The sequence below is a fragment of the Pelophylax lessonae genome, assembly GCF_965119305.1.
Source record: "Pelophylax lessonae genome assembly, chromosome: 4".
Lineage (NCBI taxonomy): Eukaryota > Metazoa > Chordata > Amphibia > Anura > Ranidae > Pelophylax > Pelophylax lessonae.
In genome coordinates this window covers 456,265,289-456,282,912 of record NC_138771.1, presented here as the reverse complement: position 1 = coordinate 456,282,912, position 17,624 = coordinate 456,265,289, and the positions used below count along the sequence as shown (strand labels likewise).

The 17,624-nt window shown below is 42.3% G+C and overlaps 1 protein-coding gene across 1 annotated transcript in view; it reads right to left on the bottom strand.

The window, feature by feature from the left end:
• LOC309552115 (proton-coupled amino acid transporter 1-like) overlaps nucleotides 1–17,624 on the bottom strand; it is a 156,971-nt gene that overhangs the window by 17,939 nt on the left and 121,408 nt on the right. The window contains exons 9-10 of the mRNA XM_082252919.1: nucleotides 16,445–16,611; nucleotides 12,707–12,876 (exon numbers count right to left, since the gene is read on the bottom strand). Of these exons, the coding sequence (XP_082109045.1) occupies nucleotides 12,707–12,876; nucleotides 16,445–16,611 (337 nt within the window). The remainder of the gene's footprint in view (nucleotides 1–12,706; nucleotides 12,877–16,444; nucleotides 16,612–17,624) is intronic.

Genomic DNA, 17,624 nt, shown 5'->3' with positions numbered 1-17,624 from the left:
TGCACAGGCATAGTCCACAGTTCATCAGGAAACACGTCATGAAAAAAGCCATGCAGCCATCGATGAAGTGGCTGTAGACAGGAAGTGAAGTAGGCAGGAAGAGAGAAGGGTGGAAACAATATTTTATTTTTTTGCAATTATTTATGATACACTGTGCTTTGGCAAACTAAATGCCATTCAGTTAGGATTTGTCTCGACTTTAAAGTGAACCGGCCAGATATTTTAGCCTAGGTTCACAGTGGTGCGTGAAAAACACTGCGTGTGATTCGCACAGGAATCGCACCACATTCCTGTGCACATCACATATGACGTCTGTGCAGCAGCATGTATGGCAGAAATCGCATCTGCACCAAAATTGTGCAGGACCCTTTTTTCCCCCCGCACCTGAATCGCATCAAATTGGTGTTCACAATGCAATTCTGGCAATCTCATTGCGTTTTGCAATCTGATTCCAGGTGACCATAAGAGGATATTGACACTGCAGCAGATCGCCTTGCCTTGCGATTGCTTTGGAATGCGATGCAGGGAAACTCAGCAAATCTTGTTCACACAAATGTGATGCGGGACGCACAAGGGCTCAAAGTGGATTTCTGGGCACATTTTCCCCTCATTTGCCTTCTCTACACATGGAGTTGCATTACAGTGTGGCAAAGGTGAGTGAATCACAAAAGACACAGCAGACAATTACACATAGATGTAATAATATAAAATTAATAGTGGCTTTTAGTACTGATTTATTGTAAAACATTGGTATGATCCATATACGGTATCAATCAGATCTGGGACTAAGTATATCTAGGCGATTCAACAAGTATAGCATAAGATCTCTGCTTGACTGTTATTTACTCTCTCAGTTGAGTAGACCCATAAAAGAGACAGGTGCTCAGATATAGGATGGAGTCCGTGAGCTAAACTATGCCTCCCTCTTTCAGGCAGAAAAAATGCATCCTCTATTCACTCCATAGAACGTCCCAAGGGAACAAAGCATCAATAGAAAAGCTTTTTATATGTTCCTGACTATTATCTCAATATGGGCATTAATACTTTATGAACATACAACATGGAAACAGCTGTACAATAAGAAACAATCCATTACAGAAGACATATTAAGGTCAATTTAACCTGGGGTTGGTGATCTCAAAGCCTTTAGCCATCAGAAACGACTGTTTTAAACCAGGCCTGTATTAGAGCCAAAGGTCCTGGAAACAAAGTATGTGTGCAGTTACAAAACATACATGAGAATAAACGGTCTTACACACAGCAATATTTATAACTTTTTTCATTTTTTTACTGCAAGATACAGCATGCAATATCGGGATTAATGAAGTCAGGTTATTCCCTTTGTGAACTGTCCAATGTCATATTTCTACATAGATGCAGTGGTGTATTTTGGTTTTGTGCTGCCCTGGGAAAAACTAAGATTTGTCGCCACCTTTCCCCCTCCTATGTAAATTTGCCCCACTCCTTCCTTTTTAACGGATGTGACTTCCTCCAAAATTGAAGGGCTCCAAGTGCCAGCATGAACCCCTGAGATCTCACGAGAGGGGGGGGGGGTGAGAGGGGGTGGGAGAGAGAGGGGGGGGTGGGTGAGGGAGAGAGAGAGAGAGAGAGAGAGAGGGGGGGGTGGGTGAGGAAGGGAGGGAGGGAGAGAGAGGGGGGGGTGAGAGAGAAAGAAGGGGGTGAGAGAGAGAGGGGATGAGAGAGAGGGGGGATAAAAGGGAGAGAGAGAGAGAGAGAGAGAGAGAGAGAGGATGAGAGAGAGAGGGGGGATAAAAGGGAGAGAGAGAGAGAGAGGATGAGAGAGAGAGGGGGCGGTGACAGAGAGGATGAGAGAGAGAGAGAGAGAGAGAGAGAAAGAGGGGGTGAGAGAGAGAAAGAGAGGGGGGGGTGAGAGAGAGGGGGGATGAAAGAGAGAGGGGGAGAGAGAGAGAGGAGGGGAGAGAGAGACAGAGAGGAGGGGGGTGAGAGAGAGAGAGGTGGGAGAGGCGGCTCTAGCAACTGGTGGCCAAAAGAGTATCAGGTGGAGGGGGGCGGCTTTTTTGCTGCCCCGCTGCAAAGTGCCGCCCTAGGCCTGGGCCTTGTCGGCCTAGGCCAAAATACAGCACTGCATAGATGGATGAAATATGTATCAAATAGTGCAGCGCTAGGAACACCAAAATAAAACATGCATTAAAAGACTAAAGGTGCAGTATGGTTAATCACTAAACCAAAACAAGAGTGTACATAAAAACATAAGTCCATTGCATCAAAAATACATTCAGCATGCAAGGGTGGTAGAAAGTCCAATTCAGAATGGAAATCCCAAGATACGGAGAGCAGAGATGGGAAGACACCTGTGTGTATAGATAAGGTGGCTGCTTACCGCAACTAGTGGGCCTCCAAATTAATGGACAGGCCACTTAAGCATGAGATATTAACCCTTATGGGATGGACTTTCTCCTCCACTCCAATAGACCAGGATCAATTCCGTGCATTTGCGCCCCCAGGACGCCGGCTTTGTGTTTTATCATAGCGGGACGCCGCTATTTTATATTTGCCTGCATGTATATGTCTACAACCATGTAAGTAGAACCTAAATAAAACTGATGAATTTACCATACGGGATTACGCTATGATTTCCTCGATCCCTTGCATATTGCCACACATACTGGAGTCATATCTGGACTTGTGACTGAGAAAGGTATAGAAATACACGGAATCAATCCTGGTCTATTGGAGTGGAGGAGAAAGTCCATCCCATAAGGGTTAATATCTCATGCTTAAGTGGCCTGTCCATTAATTTAGAGGCCCACTAGTTGCGGTAAGCAGCCACCTCATCTATACACACAGGTGTCTTCCCATCTCTGCTCTCCGTATCTTGGGATTTCCATTCTGAATTGGACTTTCTACCACCCTTGCATGCTGAATGTATTTTTGATGCAATGGACTTATGTTTTTATGTACACTCTTGTTTTGGTTTAGTGATTAACCATACTGCACTTTTAGTCTTTTAATGCATGTATTATTTTGATGTTCCTAGCGCTGCACTATTTGATACATATTTGAGTGGGATTTCTATAAGTCCAGTGTTCTAGCTGCTAGCTTGTTTTGTGTCATTGTTTATGATCATTTTGTCATTTGAACTTTTCATCTGTCATTAAGCGCAGGATTCCCCCCTTGATTTTAAAGATGGATGAAATAATGCCTAGTAAAGCACATTAATACATCTGAGTTAGCCTCAGAGTGCATAGAGTAACAAATGTGTAGCAATAACCAGTATTACAACAAACATTTTCATTTCAACATACAGTGCTTAAAACATTATCAGGGGGGAAAAATGTCCTGTCTGTTGCGGCTTTCAATGGGGTACAACCAAGAAGAAGAAGAGGAGCCAGGAGAGCAGTGTGGAAGACCTGAGAAGAGAAGGTTTGGATCCTCACAGTGCAAAACCATTGCACAGAGCAGGTAAGTATGACATGTTTGTGTTTTTTTTTTTAATGACTTTACAAATCACATTAATGTAGTAGTAGAACTACCTGTATAGGCAAAGCTTTTTTTTTTTCAATTTTAGATAGAGTAACCAGTCAGTTTTTTTGTTTGCCATCTGTGTCCCATTGGGGAGATATACCTTCACTTCCGCTCACATATCCAAAACAGGAAGGGAGAAGAAATCCCTCCAAAGTGAGGGAACCCCTTGGGAGTCTCCCAGGTCAGCAGAACTAGTGGCTGCATTGGAAGACTTCACCTCTATTACTTCTCTAGGGACAACGCAAAATTTGCAATTTTCTTTCACTTTCAATTATTAACCACTTTAAGACCGGAAGGATTTGCCCCCTTCCTGACCAGGCCCTATTTTGCGATTTGGCACTGCGTTATTTTATGGAAAATTGCGCAGTCGTGCGACACTGTAACCAAAAAAAAAAAATTGATGTCCTTTTTTCCCCACAAATAGAGCTTTCTTTTGGTGGTATTTGATCACCTATGCGATTTTTATTTTTTGCGCTATAAACAAAAAAACAGCGACAATTTTGATAAAAAAAAAAACAACAATATTTTTCACATTCTGCTATATGACATTCTCAAAAAAAAAAAAAAAAATTAAAAATCAATTTTTTTTTTTAAATTTTAGGCCAATTTGTTTTCTGCTACATATTTTTGGTTAAAAAAATAAAAAAATAAAAAAATCGCAATAAGCATATTTTGATTGGTTTGCGCAAAAGTTATCGCTTCTACTAACTACGGGAAAGATTTATGTAATTTTTACTGTTTTTTTTTTTACTAGTAATGGCGGCAATCTGCGATTTTTTGCAGGACTGCGACATTGCGGCGGACAGATCGGACCACTAACTGACATTTGTGACATTTCTGGGGGTACCAGTGACATTACTACAGTAATCAGTGCTAAAAATATGCACTGTTACTGTAATGATGACATTGGCAGGGAAGGGGTTAACATTATGGGTGATCAAAGGGTTCAATGTGAGCCTAGGGGAGTGATTCTAACTGTGGGGGGGTCGCTTCTGAAATGACTATAGAGACATGTGATCCTATATAGAAGGATCACATGGGCTCTATGATCATTTCAGGGAGAAGAACGGTCAGCTGTGTGCACAACAGCTGACCGTTGTTCTCTCTCAGCGGGAAACAACCGCGGGAGTCAGGCGGCAATCGGAGCTGTCTGCCCGCTGCATCGGCTTCCCCGCTGACGAGCGCGGTACATGTACAGTGATTTGCCTGGGAGCAGCTGCCTGCCACAGTACATCTGAGGCGGGCGGTCATAAACTGGTTAATATTATTATTTAGAATTTGCATAGCGCCAACAGTTTGTTCAGTGCTTTACAATATCAAAGGGAGACAGTACAGTCACAATACAATAAAATACAAGAGGTTTAAAAGGGCCCTCCTCATAGGAGCTTACAATCTATCAGGGTGGGAAAAATGGTACAAAAGATTGTAACTGTGGGGGATGAGCTGAAGATGAGAGGAAATAGAGAGGAGGAGACAGAGTTGTAGGTAACACTGAAGGAGCGATGCGATAGGTAGGATGAGAACCAGGATAGAGCAGAATCTTGGAGGCCAAGGGAGTGGAGTTTATTGAGAAGGAGCAAGTGGTCAACGCTATCAAAGGTGGCAGAGAGGTCTAATAGCAGGGAGAATAAAGTAGTGGTTATTGGATTTAGCAGTTAGCAAATCGTTAGTGAGTTTTAGTAGGGCAGTTTCTGTGGAGTGCTGCAAGTAAAAGCCAGACTGTAAGGGGTCAAGAAGATTGTTTTAAGTGAGGTAGGAGCTAAGACAGTTGTAGACGAAGCTTTCTAAAAATTTAGAGGTGAATGGGAGTGACAGGATGGGTCTTAAGTTGTCCAAGCTGATAGGGTCCAGTAAGGGGTTTTTAAGTATGGGAGTAATCTGTGCATGCTTTAGAGTGGAGGGGAAGGTGCCAGTAGAGAGGGAGAGATTAAAGATGTGAGGGAGCATAGGATAGAATAAGAGGGTGACCCTAGTAGTTGTGAGGGAACGGGATCCAGGGGACAATTGGGTGGGCCTCTGAGAAAAGTTTTGTAACCTCTTCAGTAGTAGCCAGTTCAAAAGAGGAGAGTGTTGACTGTGCTGTTAAGACAGGGTATGTTAGGTGGGGAAAATGCCTGTACTGTGGAGGTATCCTCACATATTGCATCAATCTTGTCTTTGAAATGATTGGCATACACTTGGGCAGTGAATGAGTTAGTGGGTAGAGGGGGCGGGCAACAAAGCTAAGTGTTAAAAGGAAGAGGAGAGCCGATGGGGACTGGATGAGGAGGTATTAATAAGAGACATAATAGGTTTGTTTGGAAGCATGGAGGCAGTAGTTGTAGGAGGGCAGATTTATATTAGGGTGAAGTCCTGCATGGATATGGTTTTGCGCTACAGTCGTTCAACAGCACGGCACTGCCTCTTAAGATTTCTGGTGTTGACAATGAGAATTGTAAACCGGACAAATAGAGGGGGTGGATTTCTCTAATTGGGGCACAGACCGCAAACAAAAACAAAATAAGTGTTCTAATCCATCTCCTCTCTATCCAAAACAAAAAAAAAAAAGTTTTGCTTTTAGTTACACTGTAAGTTCCCTGGGAATAAATTCCTTGATGTTCCCCTACGCCAATTGGTTCTTTCTACCAAATCTCCATCAAATTACAGGACACAGTAATGACATGGAGTTTGGAAGTGGGAGGCACTACTGAGTAGAGCGGAGGACCAAGTAGATGGACGTCCTCGGGAGGTTTCGGCTTCTGGCATCTTGGGTGGCAGGAAAATTATAAAGTCTTCTTTTGCAGCAGGTAGGCCTGCTATTTTTTTTTTTTTTTTTTACAGACAGGGTCACTTTAAGGGTAATTGTTAAGGGTTTAGGGTCAATCTTTTTTTTTTATTTTATTTTTTGTTTTATAGCTTTTTTTTTTTTTTTTTTACACTATTCATGTTCAATCTTTGTTTTACAAAGTATTATTTATTATAACATAGGGCTCCCAGAAAAAAGACAACATGACATAAAATAACAGCTTGCTTTGAGTCGGTATTATGGCCCATGAAAAGGCTCCATGATGCGAATGGCAATGTCTCTAATTTGACCATTCGCGTATATTTCACCTGATGCACAAAAACAAGTAAAATATTCATAGGTTTCCCCCTCTCTGTTAAAAAGGGGCTGACCTGTCAAATAGTATCATTTTTACTTTCTGCATGGCCAACTTTAGTAGGCACTTATCCAGCTATCTAGTAGTGACAGTAATCTTGAAAAGTAAATTAGGGCAAGCCTAGCACTCGCACGCCTGGAAGGCCACTGCAAAGGTCAGGGGAAACCGAGGCTGAAATTGGGGCAGACTTTGCTTTAATGGATGGAAAAACTGGAAGTGATGCAATGCACATTGCCAATATAAAGATCAAAGGGCATAGAGCTGCATATCAACCGAACTTAAATTGTACATCATAGCATTTGCTCATCAATGCAACATGAGAGCAGTTAAAAGGATTGAGCATAAATTGGCTCAGATTTACTGCCATTTAGGGAGGATTACCACACACTGAGGAATGTTTTGATATACGGATATGGAATTGCCATGTTAGTAAGCATCAGACTTGTGGATTTAGAGACAATGCTAATAAACAGGCAAATCTGTGTCCTTGAAGAGAAGCACAGCTCTGGCAGCTGTTGGTTTGTGCACGTTAGACACTTTTGCCTCTGGGGTGAATGCCTGCATCCTCTAATGTGCAGAGTGTTAGTTCTATTTTATATATATATATATATATATATATATATATATATATATATATATATATATATATATATATATATACACACACACATATACACACACACACGCGTGCAGTATCTCACAAGGGTACACCCCTCACATTTTTGTAAATATTTTATTATATCATTTCATGGTACAAACACTGAAGAAATTACACTTTGTTATACAAGCTGCACACTCACTACTTTACATTGTAGCAGTGTATATTTGCTCTCAAAATGACTCAACACACAGCCATTAATGTCTAAACCGCTGGCAAAAAAAGTCCAAATTGGGCCCAAAGTGTCAATATTTTGTGTGGCCAACATTATTTTCCAGCACTGCCTTAACCCTCCTGGGCATGGAGTTCACCAGAGCTTCACAGGTTGCCACTGGAATCCTCTTCCACGACAACATCACAGAGCTGGTGGATGTTGTTAGAGTCCTTGTACTCCTCCACCTTCCATTTGAGGATGCCCCACAGATGCTCAATAGGGTTTAGGTCTGGAGACATGCTTGGCCAGTCCATCACCTTTACCCTCAGCTTCTTTAGCAAGGCAGTGGTCGTCTTGGAGCTGTGTTTGGGGCCGTTATGTTGAAATACTGCCCTGGGGCCCAGTCTCCGAAGGGAGGGGATCATGCCCTCATTCAGTATGTCACAGTACATGTTGGCATTCATGGTTCCCTCAATGAACTATATCTCCTCAGTCCTGGCAGCACTGGTCTTTGTACTCCTCACTAGGTTGCCTCCACACACGCTTGACACCATCTGAACCAAATAAGTTTATATTGGTCTCATCAGACCACAGGACATGGTTCCAGTAATCCATGGGTATGTGAGATGATTACAGCCACGCACACCTACACAGGTTGAACTGGATGGACTATTGTCTTTATTCAACCTCACCTACTATGTAACTATGTAACTATGTCCTTAGTCTGCTTGTCTTCAGTAAACCTTTTGCGGCTTTCATGTGCATCATCTTTAGAAGAGGCATTCTTCTGGGATGACAACCATGCAGACCAATTTGGTGCAGTGTGTGGCGTATGGTCTGAGCACTGACAGGCTGATCCCCCACCCCATCAACCCCTGCAGCAATGCTGGCAACACTCATACGTCTATTTCCCAAAGACACTCCACTTCTTTGTTTGACCATGGTGAAGCCTGTTCTGAGTGGAACCTGTCCTGGTAAACTGCTGTATGATCTTGGCCACTGTGCTGAAGCCCAGTTTCAGGGTCTTTGCAATTTTCCTATAGCCTAGGCCATCTTTATGTAGAGCAACAATTCTTTTTTTCAGATCTTCAGAGTTATTTGTCATGAGGTGCTATGTAAACTTCCAGTGACCAGTATGAGAGAGTGAGAGCGATAACACCAAATTTAACACACCTGCTCCACATTCACACATGAGACCTTGTAACACCAACGAGTCACATGACACCGGGGAGGGAAAACGGCTAATTGGGCCAAATTCGGACACTTTCACTTAGGGTGTACTCACTTTTGTTGCCAGCGGTTTAGACATTAACAGCTGTGTGTTGAGTTATTTTGAGGGAACAGCAAATTTACACTGTTCTACAAGCTATACACTCACTAATTTACAATGTAGCAAAGTATCATTTTTTCAGTGTTGTCCCATGAAAAGATATAATAATAAAATATTTACAAAAATGTCAGGAGTGTAATCCCTTTTGTGAGATACTATATATATATATATATATATATATATATATATATATATATATATATATATATATATATATATATATATATAAATAAATAAAAACTCCTGGCCAATGAAGGTTACTATTACTACATAGCATTACTACACAAAATGCAAACAGTGACAAGCAGCGGCGGGGGAAGGAGGAGGGGGCCAAACTTCCGAGGGACAGCGCCGCTGCGCCGTCTCCGGGAAGTGGGAAACGGATACCTGTCAAAAAGAAGAAAGCAAATGAGCGTAAGTTTCACTTTTGGTTGGAACTCCACTTTAAGCTTTAACCTACAAGTGTGATTGGTAGAGTTTTCAGAAAATTAAACAAAAAGCCTGAGTGATGGAGAGCAACAGAGCTTGCTACCATGCAACAATAGACTACCTTATGATAATCTTTTTCCTAAATACCACACAGTCTGTAGATGCAGCAGCCTTAAATGAGATCTAGAAGACACTAGGAGGTCATAGCAGACACTTTATTTAAAAAAATGAGCATTCTAATAGCAATACAAACTATTATTTTTGACAAAGTAATATACTATATACTTGAAAAATTGTTTATGTTCCGATTGCTGCCTGTCTCCTGACCATTTCTTTTGAAATATATTCCCTGCATACTTTGCAGCTTTTCCTGTGTTCATTCCTTTTGGTTTACTTTCATTTCTAAGGACTATTCATCCATACCTCTGAGAATGAGAGATACATCAGAAAGATAGTGACCTGCAGCGTGTGAAAGCGTGGGTGTGGTTAAATGTCAGTGGGAGGGGCTTAATGGGCATGGTTAACGTGATTGTAAACCACACAATGAAGTGACTAGCTTGTCTAAGCTTTCAAAAAGAAGGGGGTAAGTAAGGGAGTCAAAGTTACACTCTGCAGAGCTCAGTGAGGAGAGTTGAGAGCTGATTGGAGGGTAGGGGCACACCCTACTTTACACAGCAACAGAGCTGTTGTAAATACCAGGCTGTGTGCTAGTACAACCCCTCTGTCCTTTTTTTATGTGTCCTTGTGGTGTCAGGAAAACTTGTCAGAAGCGACTTGAGACAAGTTCACACTATAGGACTAAGGATTAAGGAACACTTCTATAGAACCACTTTAAACAAAATCTTGTACCGATAAAATATTCTTTGAATGCTGTGCCACAAGCAAGAATTTCACAGAAACATGTGTACCTAAATACAATCATTAAAAAATGAAACTCCTCCATTACATATAGGTTTGCACACACAGAAAGAGAGCTAACACTTTGTCAGAGTTTAAGGTAAAGAAACCTCCATTAAAATAGTCAGGGACTGCTTAGCAACCAGCAACTTTGATATGAAATACATAATGTACAATATAGTATATATAATGGGTATAAACAATAGCTTAAAACAATCACATTTTGTTGCTTTGCAGCATGAAATGCAGCCGCAGTTTTTTGTTTTATCCAGCTGTATTTACTCAGTGCAGCCTATAACATCCAAGTGAAAGATGTCAGAAACAAATGTAAAAAAAAATAATTAAAAACCGAATCACTAATTTGGAAAAAGGATCACCCCCCCCTCCTAAAAATGACTTATGAACTCAAATCAGGTGTAGCTCATCACCTTCTCACTGGCACAAAAATACATTTGACATGGAGCATTTCAGTCCCTGGTAGTGCAACTGAAGCAAACAATCAACTATGGGTGACAAGGCACTGTCAAAAGATCTCCAAAGTTGTGGACAGGCACAGGTCAGCAGATGGATACACAAAAATTTAAAAGGCTTCATCAATGACTAGAAGCACAGTGAAGTCTATTAAGAAGTGACACAGACCCTCTTTGAATCAGGGCCTCACTCCAAACTGGATGAAAGTGCCAGGAGGAAACTGGTCAGAGAGGCTACCAAGAGGCCTACAGCAACTCTGAAGCAGTTACAGGAATTTACGATAAAGAGTGGTCATTGTGTGCGTGTGAAAACAATGTCACACAAATGGTGTTTGTATGGGAGGATTGCAAGAAAAAAGCAACTCCTCAAGAAAGGCCACATGCAGTCATGACTGAGCTTTGCCAAAATGCACCTTAAAGATTCGGAGGCCACATGGAAAAAGGTGTCATGGTAACATGAGACTAAAATGTAATTATTTGGCCTAAACCCCAAATGATATCTTGGGCAGAAATCCAATATAGGTCATCATCTAAATAACACCATTCCTACAGTAATGCATGGATGTGGTAATATCCTTTTATAGGGTGTTTCTCTGCAGCAGGGACTGAAGCACTTGTCAGAATAGAAGGGAAAATGGATGGGGCAAAATACCATCAAATTCTTGAGGAAGATCTGCTGCCCTCTGCCAGAAAATTGTCAATGGGAAGAAGGACCTTCCAACATGACAATGACCCAAAGCACACAGCAAAAATACCCACAACCTACATTACACAAACCCCACTTACAGCACAAATCCTCCCACCAAAATCCCCTCTCCCAGCAGAAACCCTCCACCTCCCAAACACAAATCCTCTCTAGTACAAATCCCCCAACCCCCCCCCCCCTTCTAGCAACCATTCTTTCTCCTCCCAATGCACCCCCAACAAAAATATTCTCTCTCCCCCAAATCACTCCTTTCAGCATATATCTTTGTTACCTGTATTCTCATCCACCCCCTTCCCCAGGTCACTGCGCAACCCTTTGCAATTCTCCATCCTAAACAACGTTGGAGCCCAGGAGGAGCCTAGAGGAGGCTTTGGTTGGCTCTGCAGTGATTGCTACAAGCAGCCAGATGAAAGAGATGCCGACTGCCACAGATGAGGCAATCCTGGTGGCTGGAACCCCAGGCACTTTACAACACATGTGCCCTAGGTGCCTGTGCACTAGCCCTCACCCCTGCCAGGCGAATAACTTTAGCCAAGTGCCGGAACATGTTCAAGCACTGTGCTCTGGGATCCAGCCCAGAATCTGCAGGATTTGGTTCAAATCTCATGATGGTTCCGCCGCATCCAGGATGATTGGGAGGTATGCAAATTCCATGGTATCTTGCTGCCTGCAAGCAGTGATTTCTGCACTGAATGTGCCTCCTAAAACAGCTCCTCTAAACACCTCTGTAGTTCAGACAGCAAACCTAATGCAATGTGTGACACAGCAGTGCATGGTCACAGTGTATAGTAAATGTGTCACAAAATTTGAGTATGTTAATGTGTGAGATTCTCCGAAAGTAAGTGTTCAAACTTCAGCATCAATCAGGATAACAGGAGTAGGCTAAAATAATTGAAATAAAATGTTGAAAAGTATATATGTATTATGTTTTACCTACAAATACACTTTAAAGTGTCTGTTGCCATTTCTCTTGCTATTCTGTTTAACAGTACCTGGACATTTTTTGCTATTGGAAGTTATTTTATTTCTGGCTGGAATATATACTTATACACATACATACACATTATATTAGATATTTGGTTGGTAAACAGCAGATTGTGCTATGATAAAAGCCAACAGTTAGGCAAAAGAATATAACTATTTCCATTCAGTCAGATAATGCACTAGCAATAGTCGTATCTAGGCACACCTACCACACAGTTATTACAGAGCCAATTTTCACTAAAGGTAAAGTTGATTTTTACAAAACAGATTTAAAGCCGCTATCTAGAAACTGCTAATGTGCTGCTGTCTGGTGACATGGATGATGGTGAACAGCATCTATTATTCAAATTCTATAGTTCATGTTAAGAAATAACCATTGTATAAGTCCTAAAAGGATATATAAAATTAGAAACTATTCAAGACAAACTTACATGTTATACAAACCAGAGCTGCCCTCACACTCAGGTCCACCAATAGTGCCCAGCGATCAGACACCCTAAAGGTGGCAGTAGGGACTATAATTTCTGCAGCAACATAGAATTGTAATGCAAATGTGATAAAGATCCCAAAGCAATACAGTAGTTTCACAGATTGGTATAGCCTGTAGGAGACAGAAAAAGTAAGTGAGCCTAGGATACCAAAAAATCATTTTTCATACTTCGATTTTTCAAATTGAATATTTTGTTTTCAATAAGGTATTCTTTAATGAAGGAGAATGAAGTTCTTTGAGTTTTATACAACAGAAAAAAAGCAAAAACAATACAATGTGGTATGCTGTATAGGAAGCATTATATAACAATCAACCCACTTGTTAAAAATGTGGTTGGTGTTAAAAGCTTGCATCATTTTGGGAAATCAGCATCCTCCCTCATAGCACATATTATGAGGAATCTAACCAAGCTAACCAAGCTTACTCCTGCTACAGCTTTATTGGGAATAATTCTTGATATATATCCCACAATACATAGAATAGTTGTGATTCATATATTAATAACAGCAAGGCTCACTATAACCAATCTGTGGAATACCATTGATGTACCTAAGTTATCGACTGCTATTTCCAGACTAAACACCCAAGCACAATACACATTAATGCTAGAATATAAGAACTACTCCACCATTACCTTAAAAAATAAAATAAATGGCTTCCCTGGTTATCTCACCCTAAAACCTCTAACAGTGTAACCTTTAACATTGTCCTCAAGTTTGAGTTTCTCTGTTTCTATTGGTGTAGTTTACAATTGTGTTATACCTTTTGTGTCCCATGTTGACACAATTCTTTGTTAACTTGATGCCCAGTCCATGCCTACAGTTTGATCTCATCTGGGGTAGGATGTACAGGGGATATTAAGATTTGTATAAACACTTACCGTATATACTCGAGTATAAGCCGACCCGAGTATAAGCCGAGGCCCCTACTTTTACCACAAAAAGATGGGAAAAATGATTGACTCAAGTATAAGCCTAGGGTGAGAATGCAGGGCGGCGGGCATGGTACAGGAGAATGCAGGGTACTGGCATGGTGCAGGATAATGCAGGGTACTGGCATGGTACAGGAGAATGCAGGGTACTGGCATGGTGCAGAATGCAGGGTACTGGCATGGTGCAGGAAAAGGGAACTGGCATGGTGCAGGAGAATGCAGGTTACTGGCATGGTGCAGGAGAATGCAGGGTACTGGCATGGTGCAGGAGAATGCAGGGTACTGGCATGGTGCAGGAGAGTGCAGGGTACTGGCATGGTGCAGGAGAATGCAGGGTACTGGCATGGTGCAGGAGAATGCAGGGTACTGGCATGGTGCAGGAGAATGCAGGGTACTGGCATGGTACAGGAGAATGCAGGGTACTGGCATGGTACAAGAGGATCCGGGGTTGTGAGCATACTACAGGAGATGCAGTGCTGTGGGCATGGTACAGGTGGACCATGCCCGCAGCACTGCATCCCTTGTAGTGTGCTCGCAGCCCTGCATAATGGCAGGTAGTGTCACTTACCTGTTCCAGAGGCGCCTTCATTTTAAAAATGGCGCCGCCCGGCGCCGACACGTCATTGTGCACGCGCCGCCGCCGCTCGTATAATTTCGGCTATTCCCGGCCTCTCCCGAGCGGCGGCGCGTGCGCGGTGACATGTATGCGGCGGGCGGCGCCATTTTTAAAGCTTAAGCCCGTCGGAGCGGCCAGGGAATTTTTTATTTTTCCTTGACTCGAGTATAAGCCGAGGGGGACGTTTTCAGCACAAAAAAATGTGCTGAAAAACTCGGCTTATACTCGAGTATATACGGTATTAATCTTTAACTCATGGTGAATTTACACTTTACACTTAGGCCCCTTTCACATGAACGATCCGATCAGATCCGCCTGTCAGTTAGGCGGACCTGATCGGATCCTCCATGCATCCCTATGGGGCAGCTGATGTCAGCGGAGACACCTCCGCTGACACCCGCTGCTATCAGATTCCGATCCTGTCCGTGAAATCCGGATTGATGGAAACCCTATTTTCCATCCGTCCAGGGGATGGGATCGGATGAGAACGGACAGGTGGTCTGTTCTCATCCGATTCCCCAATAGAGAACAGCGGGGATCTGACACCTTCCTCTCCGCACAGTGAGTGGAGACGGAGCTGTCATCCGCCTGCTCAGCGGGGATCGGCGGATCGATCCCTGCTGAGCAGCACGTACTCCGCCGACGGAGGCGGACCGTGTGAAAGGACCCTTACTGTTGTTAATTATTGTACATGGTATTCTGTATCGATACTTATTTTACAAATTTATTGTTAAAAAAAATGTGGTTGGTGTAATATTCCAACTTGACCTTAAAGTGGTGCTAAAGGCAAAATAAAAAATGAAATGCATAGATCATAAAATCTGTCACTGGCATTAACAAAACTGTCTTTGTGTTCCTGAGCACCCCTCGGAACCTAGGTCTTTTTTTTTTTACCTGGTAAACCTTGTCAAATTTTTTCCATCTTTATTTAACAGACCAGGCTGCGCAGCTAACATGGAAGTTAAGCGTGTTGAGAAAAAAACATTTTAATACTGACAGGAGTGCTTACACTGGTCAGCTTTTATTCATTTAGTTAAAACCTTTTAGAGAAACCCATATACTTCCCTTTTAAACATCTCCCTTCTCTTTAGTCACACGTGCCACAAGGTTCTTTTTCGTCTCTTTTTCCTTTTAAAAGTGAACAGTCCTTGCTCCTGTATAGAATGGTGCTCATGTAATGACGTGTTAGTGTCCTTCTGTACAGGACTATAAGCCCAGGGCAGCATGGCACACTCTCAAGGGAAGGTCCATGATGCCCTGGGCTCACAGGAAGTAGACTGAATGACTGTCTCATTCACACCAAAAAACAAGCATCATAAGCAGAAGGGAGCAGTGAGTCTTAAAGAGGAAGTAAACCCTCCTCAGGAAGTTGTACCTATAGGTAAGCCTATGTTAAGGCTTACCTATAGGTACTGTAAATATCTCCTAAACATGTACCGTTTAGGAGATATTTACATTTGATGCAGCCAGTGACGTCACTGGCGCATGCGCTCTGAAGGAACGGCAGATCGTGCCGTTCCTTCAGAGCCCTGTGCCGTGACCGTCGGCTCCCGCGCGCGTGCGCGGGAGTGACGTCACCGCGGCTCCGGCCAATCAGATGGCCGGATGCCGCGATCCCGGAAGACGGGCGACTATACATGTCGCCCGTCATAGAGGTAAGAGAGCGGCGCGGCGAGGGCTCGTTCTAAGGTAAGTATTTGATAATGAGCTAGTATGCGATGCATACTAGCTCATTATGTCTTTATCTTTCAGGATGTAAAGAAAAGAAAAAAAAAAAATATCGGTTTACAACCTCTTTAAAGGAGCAGTATAAGAGAGGAGGTGAGTATTGCAATGAAAGTTGCATTTTTTTTTCTTTTTTAACACCATTTGTAAAAGTAAATTTTCTATGTATGTGTAATAGGGTTTCAGAAAGGAATTTTAATGCATTTAACCTGTACTGGAAAAGACAGCATAATTAGGGCTCCTTGTGTGGAAGATCTGTAACTGCATAACCATTCATGTTGCACTCAAAATAAAGGAAGCATAACCTTTTATACAGAAGACCCACAAGTGCATTTTTAACTTTGCTATTTTACAGACAGATAAATACATAGAGAGGCAGAGACCGACAAGGTGTCCCCCTAACTTACCAGCAATTTGGTAAATTTAGAGTAATACTGGGCTGTATCATGGCGCCAAAACGCAAGTACCCAAGTGTACCCATGCTGATGTAAAGAGCGGTGACGATAGCCATGCCAACATACAATACAATAGGAAATTGATGGGGGATCTTCATCTTATTCTCCAAAGGTAGAATCTGTAAATGAGAATAATGACTGTAGTATATGCCATACAGATTATAGAAAAGCCTGGTTTTATTGGTTTGATTTGTAGAAAATTAACACAGGAGCTCCTCAACAGCTGATAATTTGGGATAATACAAAATACTAAGCACAACATACAAGGCCATCCACAACATCTTCCCCAGCTGCATCATCAACCTCATCTGCAGATATCGCTCAAATCATCCTCTCTGCTCCACCCAAGACATCTTGCTCTCCAGCTTCCCTGTTATCTCCTCCCATGCTCGCCTCCAGGACTTCTCCCAGCCTTTCCCATCCTCTGAAACTCTCTGTCCCATCAGCTCCTACCCTGTCCGCCTTTAGGTGATCCCTGAAAACTCATTTATTCAAGGAAGCCAACTCCACCTAAGGAAAGTACCCCAGTCACCTTCATCAGATCATCCCCTGCAGCTTTTACCTTTTGTACTACCTTCCCCTCCCTTTAGATTGCAAGCTTCATGAGCGGGCCCTTACTATTCCTTCTGTATTGAAATCGCACTGCCCCCCTTTATATTGTAGAGCGCTGCATTAACTGTTGGCGCTATATAAATCCTGTATTTACAAAATGTGTGTGAAAAAAGGTATACTAGATACCAGTTAGGTACTAACAAAGTGCCAAGTGCTGTAAACCCTAACTAACTAAAGATATAAATGCAAAAGTGTGATAAGTTCATAAACATGTGCAAAAGTGCTAAGATGAATATTCAAAAGTTTAACAGTACTATAGATCCATATATAATTGGTTTGCCAATAAAGTGACAGGTACTCATTAAGTGCTTCAACAGTCGTGTATATTCATAAATTCATGTGTTGTGCTGGAGCTTCAACTCGTGCTCCACCCCTCTTTTCCTGCATTCACCAGAGAGCTCTTTCCCCACAAAGGGGTGAACAGCAATGAAGTAATGACAGCGTCACTTCCGGTTTAGGTCCGTGGAGCACTTGGCGTCCTGGACTTCCTGTTTTTTTTTTTATGCGGTTGATCGTGCTA